The following is a 15370-nucleotide window of genomic DNA, read 5'->3' as shown; positions in this document are numbered from 1 at the left end:
GGCACCTTCTGCCCCATCGCCCGCACCTCCCCCAGAGTCTGTGGGTGCCCGTGGGCAGCTGCCTGGGAAGGCTTTTGGCTCTGGCTCTGGCTGCATTCCTCGGTGGAGGGAGGAGTGGAGCTGAAGCCTGACATGACTCAGCCACAGCCACGAGGGCTGGGGACATGCCGGTGACCCATGTGGGGCTATCACCCGTCTGTGGTCCCCCCTCACCACCTGGCACCACCCCTGGCATGGGCACCCCTTCCCAATTGCAGGGCTGGGCTTTATCTGTGCCCAAGGACCCCCGAGCACGTGCCAGGGGGTGGTGGGAGGTCTCCCGAGAGCCTCTGTGGTTGAGGACAGCTGGACCCTGGGTTATGATAACTCTGGAAAGGGACTTTCTCCGCAGGCGCCGGACACAGCCTGACCCTGCGGTTCCCTCGCTCCCGGCCTGGCCGAATTCCCTGTGCCTGGATCTGGCCAGTGCTCTGCTCCCGTGGGTGCTCACCCCGTGCCGAGGGGGCTGCTGCTGGGGGAGCCCTGTGATGGCCCCCCTGATCGGGGCTGGGTGGGATGTCCCAGAGCATCCCAGCGTGGGGCAGGCAGCAGGAGAGGCATGGAGGGGAGGAAGAGGGGGGTTTGCTGTGGGATGAAGGCTCCAGCCTCTTCAGGACATCCTGAGTCCCCCCCCCGACAGCGGGCTGGGGGGAAGTGCCTTCCAACCCACATTCCTCCACTCCTGAAGGAACCGGCTCGGGACCTTCCCACGGGGATTTCCAGCCTGGGCACTCATCGCTCCAGCTCGGATCATGCTGGGGGGGGTCCTGGCTCAGCTGCAGCACCCAGGAGACTGTGGGAGAGCATCCTGGCCCTACGGTGAATCACCGGGAAGGAACTGATTAAGACCTTGCAACACTTTCCTGCTGGAAATAACTTTCTCCAGAGAGGCAGCCCCAGGCTGGTCTCAGGATGCAGCTGGGGGGATTGGATATGCTACAGGCTTTATCCCTGCTTTGGGACTTGCTGGCTGGAAAAAGCCTCCCAAAATGAGGGATTGGTTGTGATGTGCTCCCGCTCCCACGGGGGATGGGAAGAGAGGGAATCGCTGTAGCAGGAGAATTGAGGTCTGGGGATGCTCTAACCTGGTGGAGATGTGGCTGCGTGGGGATGGTGCCGGTGTCTGCTCCAGGCCCTTTGGATCCGGGAACATCCTGCACTGCCTCGCCTTCAGCCCTGCATCCCTCTGGCTGGGGCCAGCAGAGACGGGGATCCCCGGGATGCCCCATGGACTCATCCCACATTTCCCCCTTGGCTGACCGTGGCTGTGGGGGGTGAGGGGTGACTCCTGCACAGCACCAGCGTGGTGACAGTGCCATTGGTCCCAGTTTGCAACTGGGGGAGGGACGACCACCCTAAATTTTGCCTCCCCCAATTTTTCCAGCTGTGGTGTGGGCACGGAACTGCTGCCACCTCTGCCACCCGCCACCAGCCCCACTTCTGCCCCGTGACTCAGGGATTTCGGCAGGTTTGGGAAGGGAGGAGGGGCAAAAGCCACTTCCCTGCCAAAAAAAAAGAGGCGGATGCTGCTCTCGCCCTCTGTCACGCATGAGGCGGATTAATATTAACCCATCCCTCCATCCTGCTGTCCCGCTCTCCTGCTGCCCCCCTGTCCCGCTGCCCCATAGCTTGTCCCATGACCCAGCATATGACACTTTTCCGGTCCCTTTAAAGCAGAGGGGCATGAGTGTGCGGGAGATGAGCAGCCCATGGTCTCGCCACGGGGTCCCCGTGAGTCACCCCCGGTGCTGGCGTCACCCGCTGTGTCCCTTGGTGCCCACCCTGGTGTCCTCCCACCGTGGGGGCTGTGAGGCTCCCAGAATAGCTCGTGGTGAAAAATGTGGATAATCTCTCAGTGTTTTGGGGAGAAAGGGGTTATTTTGGGAGGATGGCTGGTTTCTAACCCAGTGCCCTCCCTCCCAGGCCCGTCACCCTCAGCACCCTCAGATGTTTATCTGCTGCTGTTGCTAAGGGACACTGTGGGTGACAAGACCCATGCGCCCATGCGCTGGTGCAAATCTGATACTATCTCGGGGCTGTCACTGCTGTCCCCAACTCCAGCTGGCTCCCAGCTCTCCCCCAACTCCTCCACCAGGTCGCTGATCCCAGCTCTCCGTTACTGGGATCACCTCTCAGCTCCAAGAAAACCCATCAGGTTGCAGCTTCTGCAACCCCAGCAGCATTTCCGGCCCTGGGGAGCAGATCCCACTGGTCCCTCGGATGTGGTGGCTGTCACCCACACGTGGCCCCGTTGTCACCATCCCCTGTTGCAGCTGCATCCCACTGTGTTTGTGGGACAGTTTACTTTCTGTTTCCTGTCAGAGTGCCGAATGCTTGGCACTTCCATGGATCACCTCGTGGCCACTAATCACTTCCAGTCGCCTGGAACACAAACAGCCAGCGAAGAGGAAAATCCCAAAGCCAAGAATGGGGCTTGTTGCATGGCTCTGCTGGCCCCGCATCCGGCCCCTCACAGATCCGTGCACTCACAGATCCCTCCTGCACACCTGTGCAAACGGATCTGCTTGTGCACATGTGGATCCATCTGTACACACATGGATCCATCCATGCACACATGGACCCATCCACGCACACAGATGTGTCTGTGCTCATGTGGATCCATCCCTGCACACGGATTTGTCCATGTCCGTGCGGATCTATCACGCACATGTGTGCAAACATCTGTCCATGCACATCCGTACAAATGCATCTGCTTGTACACGTGGATCCATCCGTGCACATGGATCTGTGCATGCACACCATTCTGAGGCATCCATCCCTGCGTGTTCTGATGGGTGTCCATCCCTGGCATGTGCACATACGTGTGTGTGTGTGTGCACATGTGCCCAGGGATGGGCAAGCACACACACACATGTGCAAGGCCCAGAGCTCTGTGTGTGTACAGGGACATGTTCTGAGGGGTGTCCACACACATCCAGGGAGGTTGTGCGTGTATGTTCACAAGGGTACAAGTGCCCAGGGGTGACCACACACGTACACAGGTGTGGTGTGCGCACAGGTACACATCCCAAGGGGTCCCCGGCGTGTGCACACGTGCACATCTCTGTGTGTACATGTGCCCTGAAGGGAGCGTGCACCTACACGTGTGCCAGGCTCAGGGCTGTGTGTGCACATGGGTATCAGTGCCCGGGGTGACCGTGAACATCCCGGGCTGGTGGCTGTCCCTGGTGTGCAGATCTGTGTGTGTGCCCAGGTGTGAGCACACACGCGTGTGCGGGTGCCGAGGGGGGTTCGCACACACAGTGCCTCGGGCCGAGCGGTGCCGATCCGATCCGAATGGCCCGAGCCGTGCCGAGCTGATCCCATCCGATTCCACTAAGCCGAGCCAATCCGAGTGTAACCGAGCGGCTCCAGCCCGACCCGAACGGTACCGATTCGACCGCAGCGGTGGCGAGTCGAACCGATTGAACGATCCGAGCCGTTCCGATCGAACCCGAGCGGTTCCAGCCCGACCCGAGCGGTTCCGATCGGAGCCGAGCGGTGCCTGTGGGACGCACCGGTGCCTCCCGGTGCCGCCCGGTGCCCGCCCGGTGCCGGGCCGGCCCGGGCCCCGCGGGGCCTGGCCGCCAGCCAGCGCTTTCTCATAAACCACATGCTGCCGCGGCGCTATAAAGGGAGCGCGGCCGCGGCGGCGGCTCAGCCCGGCCTCGCTCGGCCCCGCCGCTGCTGCCGTCTCGCCCGCTACGCCCGGCCCTGGCCCCACGGCAGCCCCCATGCCCCGCCTCGGAGCCAAGGTACGGCGGCCCCTCCCGCTACCCACGGCCGCGGAGACCCCCCTCAACCCGGCGCCCGCTGCCACCTGTGCGGGATCCCCGCGGGAGCGGCGGCTCCGGTTGTCCCCGTGCCCTCGTGGTGGGTCCCCTCCTCGGGGGGTCCCGGCTCCCGGCGGGGGATGCTCCAGCCCCGCCTCGGTTGGCTGTTCCACCCCGGACCCGCGGGGTGAAGCCGCGGCTCCAGCCCCGGTTCCCGGCTCCAAACCCGTCACGATTCCCGGACCCGGCGTGGGGAGGCCCCGGCTTCAGCCCCGGCTTCAGCCCCGGCCGGTCCCCGGCCCGAGCCCCGTCCCCGGCGGGGGGATGCTGCAGCCCCGGCTCCATTCCCGGACCTGCGCGATGAGGCTCCAACCCCGTCTCGGTCCTCGGTTCCAGCCCCGGACCCGCGGGGTGAAGCCCCGTCCCCCTCCCGGTCCCCGGCTCCAGCCCCGTTTCCGGCTCCAGTCTCGGCTCCAGCCCCGTCCCCAGCCCGTTCCCGCGGGGTGAGGCTCCGTTCAGCCGTGGCCACATCTCGGCGGTGGCCCAGGCGGCATCTTGGAGTTTCACAAGAGGGGAGGATTCCTGGACACCATCCAAGGGAAATTCCCCCCCACCCATTACCCAGGCACCCTCTCCCTGCCGGTGCACCGGGAGACGGGGGAGCACACCCACCCGAGGGTCCCCTCCACCCCCACCCCGGGAGTCTTGGCTCTGAGATGAGCAAGCCCCGTTGCTCATCGGAGTTCCGCCACGGATCGGGGCCTCCCCGCTTCTTTGCAGGGGGATTGGGAGGGAAATTTGGGACGAAGCCAGAGCTGCTGCATGGAAAGAGCCCGGCGGGTGCAGCTGGGGGGGTCTGGAGGGTGGGAAGAGGATTTTTTGGGATGGGTGGGTCAGTGTGTCAGATGGGCTCTGGAGAGCCAGGGCGGAGGAGGAGATTTGCAGGAGAGACGGAGAAATGGTGTGGGAGAGGGGAGAGGGACTGGATCTGGAATGTGAAGGTGGCCAAGAGCCACATCCAGGCTTGTGTCACCGGGCCTTGGGAAATTCCCTGCTGACCTGGTGCTCCTAAAAATAGCAGGATGGGGATAGGCACGGGGTTAGAGGACCACAGTGGGATTATCCTGCTGGACCGTGGCCAAGCCCCGGCCACCACAGAGGTGGTCACGCTGGGGGGTGGGTGGAGAAGGGCAGGGGGGCTTGGTGTGTGTGTGGGTTATCCCTGCTTCAAGCTTCTCCTGTGTCGTGCTCAGGTGTGCCTGCTCCGCTGCTCCCTGCTGTCATCCCTCCTCCTCCTTCTCCTCTGCATCCATGAGACGGAACAGAACAGCTACTGCCAGCAGATCATCACAGAGAGGCACCTGGCCGAGCTGGAGGAGCTGGTGAGTGCCCCCTCGGGGCTCGTTTGGGGTCAGACGGGCACAAACCAGCTCTTATTTAGTGCTGAAATAAGGAAACCAGGTGATTTTCAGCTCCTCTGGGGAAGTGATGGTACCCGGGAACTGAGCATCCATGGGCACGAGGGACCAGTGGGCGCCGGGGGGGTGACAGATGTTGTGCTTTTATCAAGGGTGGCCATGGAAAAGTGACGACAGGAGGGACGAGAGAAGACAGAAGCAGGAGCGAGGCCGGGAAGGGGACAGGAGTGAGGCTGGATGGGCGCAGGGGCGCTGGGGAAGCAGTGGAGGGGCCGGCGCTGCGGGCTGTGGTGTTTTCTGGGCGGTTGCGCAGGGGTTAAGCAGAGGAATCCGGCTGCATTCCTGAGTCCAGCTGCTTGCCTGGAAGCTGGGCTGGCAACGGGGCTGTGGGTGGGTGGCAGGCAGTGAGGGGGGCCCGGCCAGGCGATGGAGACGACCGGGCTGGGTGATGGGGCCGTCATCCCATGTGGCCCGTGGGCAGCTCTGGGTGCTGGCAAGCCGCCCCGGAGCACAGCCACCATCGGATACAGCTGCCGGGGCCGTATCTCTCTCTCTGTGGCCCTTGGCTCACCTCCGAGCGGGGAATCACGCGGATATTCAGGGGAGAAGCGGGAATCGGGGGCACGCAGGGATTTGCAGGGTTGTCGCAGATTAAATTCTGCCTGCAGCAAGAGGGGTGTGCGGGTGAGAGACGGGAACGGCGCCTCCGAGTCCCCGAGAGCTTCGCTCCGAGCTCTGTGTAACCGCCGTGTCCGGGCTCGCTTCACCTCTTCCTCTTTAACCACCGAGCTGCGGGGCCAGGAGCCGCTCTGTGCGAGCTCGGCTTCCTCTGCCCGAGCCCTCTCTGCACACCACATCCCTGGAGCCTTGGCTCTGCCGCCCAGGGATTAAAACTGGGTCCGTGGTTGTGGGAGAAGGGAGATGGAGCAGGTTTGAATGGAAGATGTGGTTTTTCCTGCTGGGGACTGTAGCCCTCTCCTCGCTGATGGAGGAGCTGGACTTCGATCCAGCGCCTGCAGGATAATGGAGCAATTGTTTCCGGGACGGCATCCCAGGCTAGGAGGAGAATTGCCGGCCGGCAATTCTGCCAGCCCTCGGCCTCCCAGCCTGGGATGCCAGCCCGGAGGGGGAGCATTTGGTTAGGGTGGGTTTTTACTCCCACTGGAAAGGGTCGCGGCATGGGGGGCCGGCAGCCCTGCGTGTGGGACCCCGGCATTGTGTGATCCTGGGGAATGTGTGACCCTGGTGTCACGGCCACCTCCTGCACGGCAGGATGCTCTTTTGCAGCCTGGCTTTAGAGGAGAGAGTGGTGCGGGGGAGACCCGAGGAGAATTAAGCAGGGCTGGGCTCTGCTGTGGTGCTGGCAGGAAGAGGAGGAGGAGGAGGAGGAAGAGAGGCGGGGTGGGAGCAGGCAGGGAAAGACAGGAGAAGGTCTGTGATTCGGGGAGTACAACATCCTGATGGGAGCAGGAATCCTGAGCTCACTCCTGCCACTGCGTTGACCTTAGGGATGTGCCTGTGTGAGGAGGAGGAGTATGGGATGGGATGAAGCAGGAATGGGAGCAAAGTCCCTCAAGCCCTGCGGATTTGGGGGTCTCAGGGACCCCTTTGTGCCCAGAGCATGGCATATCTGAGGCTGCTGTCCCTGGGGATGTGGGGTGACATCCTGCTTTGTCCTTCCAGGCTGACACCCAGATGCAGCACCCAGGCAGGGTCTCCTTCAAGTTCATTGACAAGATGCAGTTGGTGAGTGAGTGGTTTCTTGCTGGGGACAGTAGGGGACAGGGAGCAGGGCTGGCTGGTGCATGGTGGGAGGTCCCCAGATCCCCAATCTCCTCTCTCGTCTCCCTTTGCAGGAGACAAGCATCCCACTTGGCCAGGTGGCTTCCAAGTCCCAGTTTGGGCATCCTGTGGGATTGTAGAAAGGCATTTTGTGCCTCCGTGCTTCAGTTTCCCCCAGGCAGAGTGAGATGCCCATCCAGTAACCGCTGTTGCTTTTTGGTGGGTCTGTGTCCTTGCAGAACGACTCCATCTGCTATGTGAAAGCTGCCTTTCCCCTGATGGGCAAGATCCTGGAGCGAACAGAGTTCAAGGAGAACTCATCCAACGCCCGGAAGATGCAGATGGTGCGCAGGATGTACGACCACATCAATGAGAATGTGGACCCCTGCATCAGGGAGGAGGATGATGAGGAGAGAACGGTAAAATGTCCCCAACCTCATGGGGGTCTGGTCCTGGGTCTGCATCCTGGGTGAAATGGGATTTCCGTAGCATCCTGGGGTGAAATGGGATGTCCAGAGCATCCCGGGATGGGTGTGTAGGCAGGACCATGAAGTAGAGCAGAGGTGGGGTGTGCATGGACACAGGGAGCCACGAGGAGCCACCAGATCCTGCCTTGGGAGCACTGGGGTATCTGTGGCAGTGACACCGAGTCAGTCATGGAGCTGATGCTGAGCCTGGTGCTTCCTCCAGCTCTCACAGATGTGCTTCAAGGAGTTCACCACCTCCCCCTACGAGATGCTGGTGCTGGTGAAGGATTTCTTCCAGGACATCAAGCGTCTGCTGCAGAACCAGGAGACTTTTGAGAAGGACTGCAGCCGAGTCTACCGCAGGACTTGCCTGGGACCCGGGAAGGCAGGATCCTCACCAGGTGAGATGCCAAGGCTTGGCCTCTGCCCAGTAAACCTGTGCCAGTCTGGGGGACTTGGGCTCACCTGCATGGAGCAGCTTAAGAGCCGTGTGTCCGTGGGTGCGGCACGTGTCCACCTTGGTCCCTTTCCCTGTGTCAGCGAGCTCTGCATCAGTGTCAGGGGAGAGGGGGCTGGCTGCCATTTGAAGGTGGGATTTGGGCTAAATCCTACTGGAAGCAAGGCGAGGGGGAGATGCTGAGGGGGACTGAGGAGACATCAGGCTTGGCTCTGTCTCAAAGCCCCGGTGCCGGGTGGAGCATAACGTGGAGAAATGGAGGGACAGCTGTGCCACCAACGCGCTGCATGACCTTGGCTGTGTCACTTCAGCTGCCTCGTGCCTCAGTTTCCCCTGGCCAAGCCTTCAGGGCGAGTGTTGCTGCTGGGGTGGAAGAGCCCCGTGTTGCCATCCGCTCTTCCGCGAGCGCCCGTGCTGTGTTTGCGTGGAGGAGACGTCTCACTGTCATCCTCGTGTCGGAGCTGTGCCATGTCCTTGTGCCATGGGGGACGTTAAACGTGGCTGTCTGGCTCCTGCAAGTTGTGAATAACCCATTGCCATCACCTCAGGGCACCCGGTGACTCGGGTTTGCTTCGTCCCACCTGCTGCTTGTCACCCTCGTGCTGCCCTGCCTGCTCCTGCCTGTTCCCTGCCTCTCCCTCGCTCTCCCAGTTTTTGAGGGGCTGTTTGACCCGCTTGCCTGGGGCTGCGGGGAGGGACGGGGACAGTGCCCCTGACCTCAGATCTGCTGGCTGTGCCCCTCTTAGAGGCTGGTGACCCCACGGCTGTCTCTTCTCTCTCCTTCTTTCAGGTGTGGGGACAGATCCTGACTGCAATTGCCTGTCCCCTGCCCTCCCTTCTGCCACCCAGCCCTCCCTCTCTGCTGCCACTGGCAGGGACATGGCACCTGCTAGCACCCAGGTCCCTTCCAGCCTCCTCCATACCGCCCTTGCTGACTTAGAGGCCCCATCTCAGCCCCCCAGTAGCACGGACGGGGGCTCAGGGACCGAGGAGGTCCTGGGTGCTGGGGTAGGTGACACAGCGCTGCCGTTGGCCCCCGGGATGAAGCAGACAGCTCCAGCCAGCAGTGCCGAAGCCCTCCAGGATCCGGCCGGGACGCTGAGCCTGGCACTGGGTGACATCCCCGTCCTCCGTGGGGACGGAGAGCTGGTGGAGTGGGGCACCGGCCACCTGCCTCAGGATCCAGGCCAGCAGTGGGGAGGCTCCATCCTCCCGGATCAGCCCGGCGGGCTCAGGACCACCACTCCGACAGCATCGCCCAGCGCTGGCTCGACGGGCGGTGGAGCCAGGATCCATCCCGCTGCGGCGTCCGAGCCTGTCACACAGCTCCGCTTCTCCAGGATGGCCCCAGAGCTGCAAGCCCCAGGCGGCCCCAGGGACAGGGCGAGGGCATGGGGCTGGGGGCTGAGCCGGCTGCGGGGCCCTGAGGATGGCGGCGGGGCCGGGCCCAGCTTTGACTCTGGCTTTGTTCTGGGCGCAGAGCAGCGCAGGAAGGAGCCGCCTGCCAGGGAGGGCCGCCAGGAGCCCCTCATCTACATTACGGTGGCCAGTGTGGTGGCCGTCCTGCTGGCCACGGGAGGGCTGCTCTTCTACAAGTATAAATCCAGGGTAAGACCCCTGCCTCGTCTCCTCCCCGGGCACCAAGATCCTCTCCTGCCTCAGTTTCCCCACTTGTCTCTTGGCCAATGTGGGTTGAGCCCCATTTTCCCCATGATTTTGAGACTGGGGGACAATTGGTGGTGCTGAGTGTGGTAGGAGGATGTTATCTGGGGCATTTCCACCCCTCCCCACCCTGCTACAGCCCCCTCCCCTTCCCCAGGGCTCATCTCCCCATTTCCCTCCCTCCACACAGGTCCTGGAGCGGCCGCTGGAGGATGGAGGCTGCGACCCCAAGGAGCCGGAGAGGAGGTGGGTGTGATAGCATCCTGCGTGGGGGGGCTTTGGGGACCCCCACCCTGGGTGACCCTGCTCTAAACCCCCCGTCTTTCTGTCGCAGGGCGCTGCAGGGAGCAAGGGAACGCTCAGAGCTGGAGACTCAGGATCTCTGAGGTGATCAGGGGCTGGGTGGGACCTCACAGGGCTCCGGTCCAAGCTGTGAGGACAATATTGTGTCCCTGGATTGTCCTCATCGGTGCTGACCTTGGCCACGGTCAGGGAAATTCTGGGTGGGAAGACACGGACAGGAGCAGGTCTGCGCCCCAGCGCTGCCAGCATGTGGTTTCGCAGCTCGTTAATCCATTACTGGCCCTTTCTTAATATACATAATGTTTTTACATGTGGTTTTTGTGTGTTTCTCCCCACGCTGCCCTCCCTGGCAGAGCCTCGGCTCCTGCTCATCCCTCTCCTCCTTTTCCCAGGGCCCCAGGCAGGATGTGAAGCTGCTCGGGGGACGGATCCGGATGGAAGGAGGGTTGGCACGCGCCAGCCTTGCCGCGGTCTCACCGTGATGCTGACACTCCCTCTTCCCTTGCCCTGTGCCGGCGGCCAGAGACGGCAAAAAACTCCCTGGCAGGGACAAAAGGATGGGGGGATGTGCCCTGAGTGGGACCCCCGGGCACCGGGAAGTGAAGGGCTGGAAGGTGTTGGAACCATAACCGCAGGCCTTTGCCGGCAGCGGTGGCTGGTGGGACACTGCGGTGCTGAGCAGGACAGTGGAGATGCTGCTGGATGTGGGATGACGGATCCCACTTGGACACAGCCGGCGCTGGATGAAGATAGAGGGGACCAGCTCCCCAAATCCTCTGGCTCTTCTCCGATCCCAGCAGACTGGGTTTGGAGCAGCACCCATCGCCCCCTTCACCCTGCCTTTCCTGAGGCTTCAACTGGAGCATCCTGAATCCCAGGGGGGCCAGTCCTGAGACACCCAGCCCTGACTTGCAACTCAAACCCTCACACTGTGAATATTTAAAGCCCTCCCATGCCCATGTCCCTGCGTGGGGCTGGGTTTGGGGTGACCCTTGGCACCGTCCCAGTCCCCCCCCATCCTCCTATTGTTAGGGTTTATTTTTAATTTTTGATAGAGCGGACGGAAGTCTTTATCCTGCACAAGTGTTCTGGGGGGGCCGTGTGCCCCTCGCAGGGTCATCGCCGCGAGCTGGCCTCGCTGGGATTCCATTTCTTTGGTGACTGCGCTTTGGAGAAGGGAATGGGGCTGGGAATGATGGGATCCACGAGGGTGTAAGAGCTGGAGCTGCCCCAGCTGGGCACCCAGGGGCTTCTTGGCTCAGCCCCGCTCCTGGGCTTTGGGAAGAGCCTGGTTTGGGATGCACCAGCCCTGGAGATACCCCAAAATCCAACGGCTCCCTCCAGCCCCGGATGAAGCGTGGGCCGCGCTGCTCTGGGAGTTTCAAGTATTATTTTTATATGAAGGATGAAAATATGGACAAACCCAACTGTTTTTAAAGAAAGCATCACTATTAATTTGGGGTTTATATATATATATATATATATGTATATATATATATAATGTGTATTTATGACTGGCAGAAGGAGAGGGTTCCCGGGCGAGGGACTGGTGTAAATCAGGGTGAAAATCCCTGATGCAGCAGGAAGCCTGGGGCCAAACTCCTAGTGGTGTAAGTCACCCGTTTACACTGTGGAGGAGCTGCTCCTGGGGGAGAAAACTTGCCTTTACCAACGTTGGATTTATTTTGCCTTTTTTTTGTTGTTGTTTGGTTGGGGTTTTTTGTTGGTTTCAGGGTGGGTTTTTTTGGTGTGGTTTTTTTTTTTTATACAATGAAATGCTGAAATATTTTATACAAAGGCATTTAAAAGTCTATTTAAAGAAAATAATGGAAAACAACTTGTATATTTAATATTATGAATAAACAGAGAGGTGTAGCTTGGTGTAAGTCTGTGGGGCAAGGGGGGACTGGAGCTTGTGACTCTCCTGTCTCAGCCCTGGCATCCCTGAGGGGGTGACTGGGGGCTGACCCCTGGTAGTCTTACCCTGATCTGCTTCCCTGTGGATGCACGTGGGAGTTCATGGCCACTGGGATGAGGGCAAAGGGATGCATCCGAGCCTTCCTGCCCCCAGCTCCCTCCGGCATTGCTGGGAGCTCCTGGCACCAGCTCTGAGGCTGGGCCCCCCCAAATCTGTGTCAATGGTTGGGAAGCGGCTGTTTAAAGCAAACACACTTGAGGCAAAGTTTCCTGGAGCACTTTGCTTAGAGAGACAGCACTGGAAGAGGCATTTCCTTCCTCCCCGCCGCTCCCCCGGCTCCCCTTCCTTCTTTCCAGGAGCAGGGGAGCCCCACATCCTGCTCCCCCTGCACGGATCCAGCATCTCCAGGGGGATACCAGGGGCCTTCCACAGCCCATGGGGTGTGCAGGGTGAACACCCCCATGGCTCATCCGAGGGGGTGGGAAGGGCACGATGGGGTCCCGGGAGCGTTTTGCGAGTGCCAGGGCTGAGCTGCTGCTTTGTTTGCTGACAAACAGGATTCCTCGAGGGGAGCTGACTCAGCCCAGCCCTTCCTCTCCCCAGCAGCAGCCGGGGGTTTCCCAGGTCCACATCCCCTTCCCAGGGAAGTGGGACCTATATATATCCTGCTGGATCTGCGCCACAGTCATTATGGTCAGATTTGGGGGGTATTTGAGGCCAGAGGCTGCTCTTAGGGGCGGGCACCATGCCCGGGTATGGGGGTGCTGGGGGCAGCGAGTCCTTGCCCTGCTCCAGGATGCTCCAGGATGCTCCAGGCAGCTCCACAGCTGCACAGGAGACGGTGACTGGAGCTGAACGATGGCAGCTTGAAGCTGTGGCAGAGCTTGTGGGGCAGAGGTGGGAGCATCCCAGGCTGCTGAGGGGGTGTGAGGAGCACCAGTACCCACCCCCTCTCTGTATTTACACCCCACAATCCCTCATGCCCAGGGATGAGGCTGCTCTATGTGCTGTAAAAGCACCTGGAAAATGCAGGGAAAAAGCCAAGCTCTGTCTCCCTGCCCTAGTGCTCAGGCCTGGAGGATCCCTCTGCTCCTCATGTTCCCAGCTGGTGGCCTTTTCCCCACCCTGTGACCGGCCTGTGTGGGAGCAGGGATGCGATGCCCTGCCCTGGGCAGCCACCCCAGCCCCCTGAAATTTGTGAGGGGGGGAAAAACCAGATCTCAGCCCCCCACTCAGCAATCCCCCAGCTGGGAAGGACACGGAGCTATATCCCTGTCCCTCAGCACTTGTAGGGGAGGGTAGAAAAAACCCCCACACCCCAGAACTGAGTGGGGCACGGAGGGTGGTGGCACCCTGGGGTCCCTCCTGGGGTCCCAAATGAGTGTTTGTACTGCAAAAAGCTGCTTTGATGGGATGAGAAAAGGGGATCTGGGGGAAAAGATGGATGGTGGGAGGGGAAAGCATCAGCAAGAGGCTCCTGGGACCTGAAGCATGGGCTGGCCTGCAGTGGCACCCCTGCATGGTCGGTCCTGGGGGTCCCCACATCCCTGGTGCTTGTGGCATTGGCAGGGCTGGGACATCTCAGGCTCATCCTGTTGCCCCAAAACCTCCCAAGCACTCGGAGACCCCCCCAGACGCCCCCCTGGGAACCCTCCCCAGTGCAGCCGCGGGCACCGCAGAGCTGCTGACAGGGCAGAAGCCACGGAAAGGCCCCGAGGCCGCGGTTCCTGGGGCACGGCGGGTCCAGGACAGGGTTTTGGCCAAGGAACTGCTGCAGGATTTAGGTGGCCAGAGGCCGTTTTGTGGCCAGACAAAGTGATTTTGGTTAAAAAACCGTTATCTGCACTTTTCCCTGGGGTTTTAACCCACACGCCGATGTTTTCCCAGCTTGTATTTTAAGGGAACACCCCTGGGAAATTAAAGGCGGAACAGGGCTCAGACCCCTCCCAGTTCCCTGTGGGGCATTTGGGGATGGGGTCGGGGTGTCCCAGAACAGAGCCCTGCCTTTCTGCCTGTCCTGGAATGGTCCCTAGAGCCCCTGAGGGGACTCTGTCGAGCCGGGGACCGCGGTCCGTGGTGCAGGATGGGGCCCCTCAGTGTCCCTGGCCCTGGGGACAGGTTGTTCGCCACCCCCCCTGGAATGCAGGAGCCAGCAGCCACCCCACTGCAGGAGGGTGAGGAGGGTGAGGAGGAAGAGTGCGGGAGGAAGCCCTGGCCAGGCTCAGCACCCCCAAAACGTGCTCAGCACCCCCCCCCCCCCGGGCTGGGGATGTGGGCGGGTGATTCCGGGGACCTGGTGGCTCCGCTCAGCTCGTTAATGGGTAATGAGGGCCGGAGGTCACTGCCCTGAGCCTGCGCTGGCGCTGAGCCGGGGCTGCGGTTCCAGCGGGGCTGAGCCTGCCCAGCGCCCTGGCACCGTGTGGGGTCAGACACCCCCAGGGCTGGACACCCTCCCACACCTGGGAGCGGACACATCCCAGGGCTGGACACCCATCCGGGGCTCTACCCCCACCCATCTGTGGCTGGACACCCGCACAGAGCTGGACACCCACGCGGGCTCGGGCACCCACCTGGGTTTGGGTTCTCACCCCTGGTGGGGTACAGAGGGCACCCGCTGGCCCTGCCCACCGTGGGGTTGCCCGCACCCTGTCGCTGCTGCCTCATTTGATTTTCTCCGTGATTCCTCCATTTCTTTGATGTTTTATTTTCTCACTGATTTACTTTTACCTGTGTTTTATTTAAACTATTTTCTTGATTAATCGTGTTTTTTCTCCTGCTTTACTTCTTCCCCCTGAACAAACACAATTTTTTTTTTACCCAGAAAACGCTCGTTTTTAGTTTCAGCTTTTATTTTCCAATTAACGAATCAATTAATTTATTTAATTTATATAATTAGTTTCTATATTTATAGAGAAAAATACATAAAATTAAGTAATTTATTTATTAAATTTATATAATTAATTTATTTAACAAAAAATTTTGTGCACGCAATTTATATATAAACGTATAAAATTAATTCACATCACTCTTATATTTTTATAACGCTTATAAATGTAAATCTATATAACTAATTTCTTAATTTACGCATTTAAATAAAATTAATTTTTAATGCATATTGTCGCTATTTAATGCATAAAATCAATCTCTACCATTATTTTATTTAGTCTACGCAATTAATTTGTTTTAATATTTATATATGATGCATATATTAAAATTACATCATTAATTAATTAAATTAATTAATTTAATTAATTTATGTAGTTATTAACTAATTAATCGTTATTTTAGTTAATTGGGATTTGGCCCGCGGTTAGGTTCCTGGCCACGCCCATTCCTGGCCACGCCCAACACGCTGGCCACGCCCCCACTCTGACCACGCCCACCCAGTGACCACGCCCCCTGTTCTGACCACGCCCCTCGCTCCCGCCCCCACCTCCCTCGCCCGCCAGGGGGCGCCGTGCCCCTCGCGCGCTCCTCCCGGCGGCGCCGCGCGGCCTCAGCTGCCCGGCGGGTGCGCGGTGACGTCACGGCACGGTGACGTCACGAGGCCC

At 60.1% G+C, this 15370-nt stretch overlaps 1 protein-coding gene across 3 annotated transcripts; it reads left to right on the top strand.

Annotated features, from left to right (window-relative positions):
- Positions 1-3686: 3686 nt before the first annotated feature.
- CSF1 (colony stimulating factor 1) lies at positions 3687-11656 on the top strand. 3 transcript variants are annotated; one of them, XM_039565413.1, is made up of 9 exons: positions 3687-3794; positions 5066-5194; positions 6914-6976; positions 7252-7431; positions 7703-7880; positions 9417-9544; positions 9789-9844; positions 9933-9985; positions 10294-11656. In XM_039565413.1, exons 1-8 carry the CDS (start codon positions 3774-3776, stop codon positions 9982-9984), a joined length of 807 nt encoding a protein of 268 aa, XP_039421347.1. In that variant the 5' UTR covers positions 3687-3773; the 3' UTR covers position 9985; positions 10294-11656. The 3 variants fall into 3 exon arrangements, with proteins under 3 accessions (XP_039421347.1, XP_039421346.1, XP_019144548.2); XM_039565412.1 differs by having other exon boundaries at positions 8727-9544; XM_019289003.3 differs by lacking the exon at positions 3687-3794 and adding an exon at positions 4782-4972 and having other exon boundaries at positions 8727-9544.
- The last annotated feature ends 3714 nt before the right edge of the window (positions 11657-15370 follow it).

Source organism: Corvus cornix, chromosome 26 (genome assembly GCF_000738735.6).
Source record: "Corvus cornix cornix isolate S_Up_H32 chromosome 26, ASM73873v5, whole genome shotgun sequence".
NCBI classification, from domain to species: domain Eukaryota; kingdom Metazoa; phylum Chordata; class Aves; order Passeriformes; family Corvidae; genus Corvus; species Corvus cornix.
Note: the sequence above shows the minus strand (reverse complement) of the source record. Positions and strands in the feature narration are given on the sequence as shown.

Excerpts from the sequence above, each read along its gene's own strand:
- CSF1 (XM_019289003.3), top strand. The coding sequence starts at position 4,895 with ATGGGGATAGGCACGGGGTTAGAGGACCACAGTGGGATTATCCTGCTG. Across the intron at positions 4,973-5,065 it reads AAGCCCCGGCCACCACAGAG|GTGTGCCTGCTCCGCTGCTC; the intron begins GTGGTCACGCTG and ends TGTCGTGCTCAG. Across the intron at positions 6,977-7,251 it reads TCATTGACAAGATGCAGTTG|AACGACTCCATCTGCTATGT; the intron begins GTGAGTGAGTGG and ends GTGTCCTTGCAG.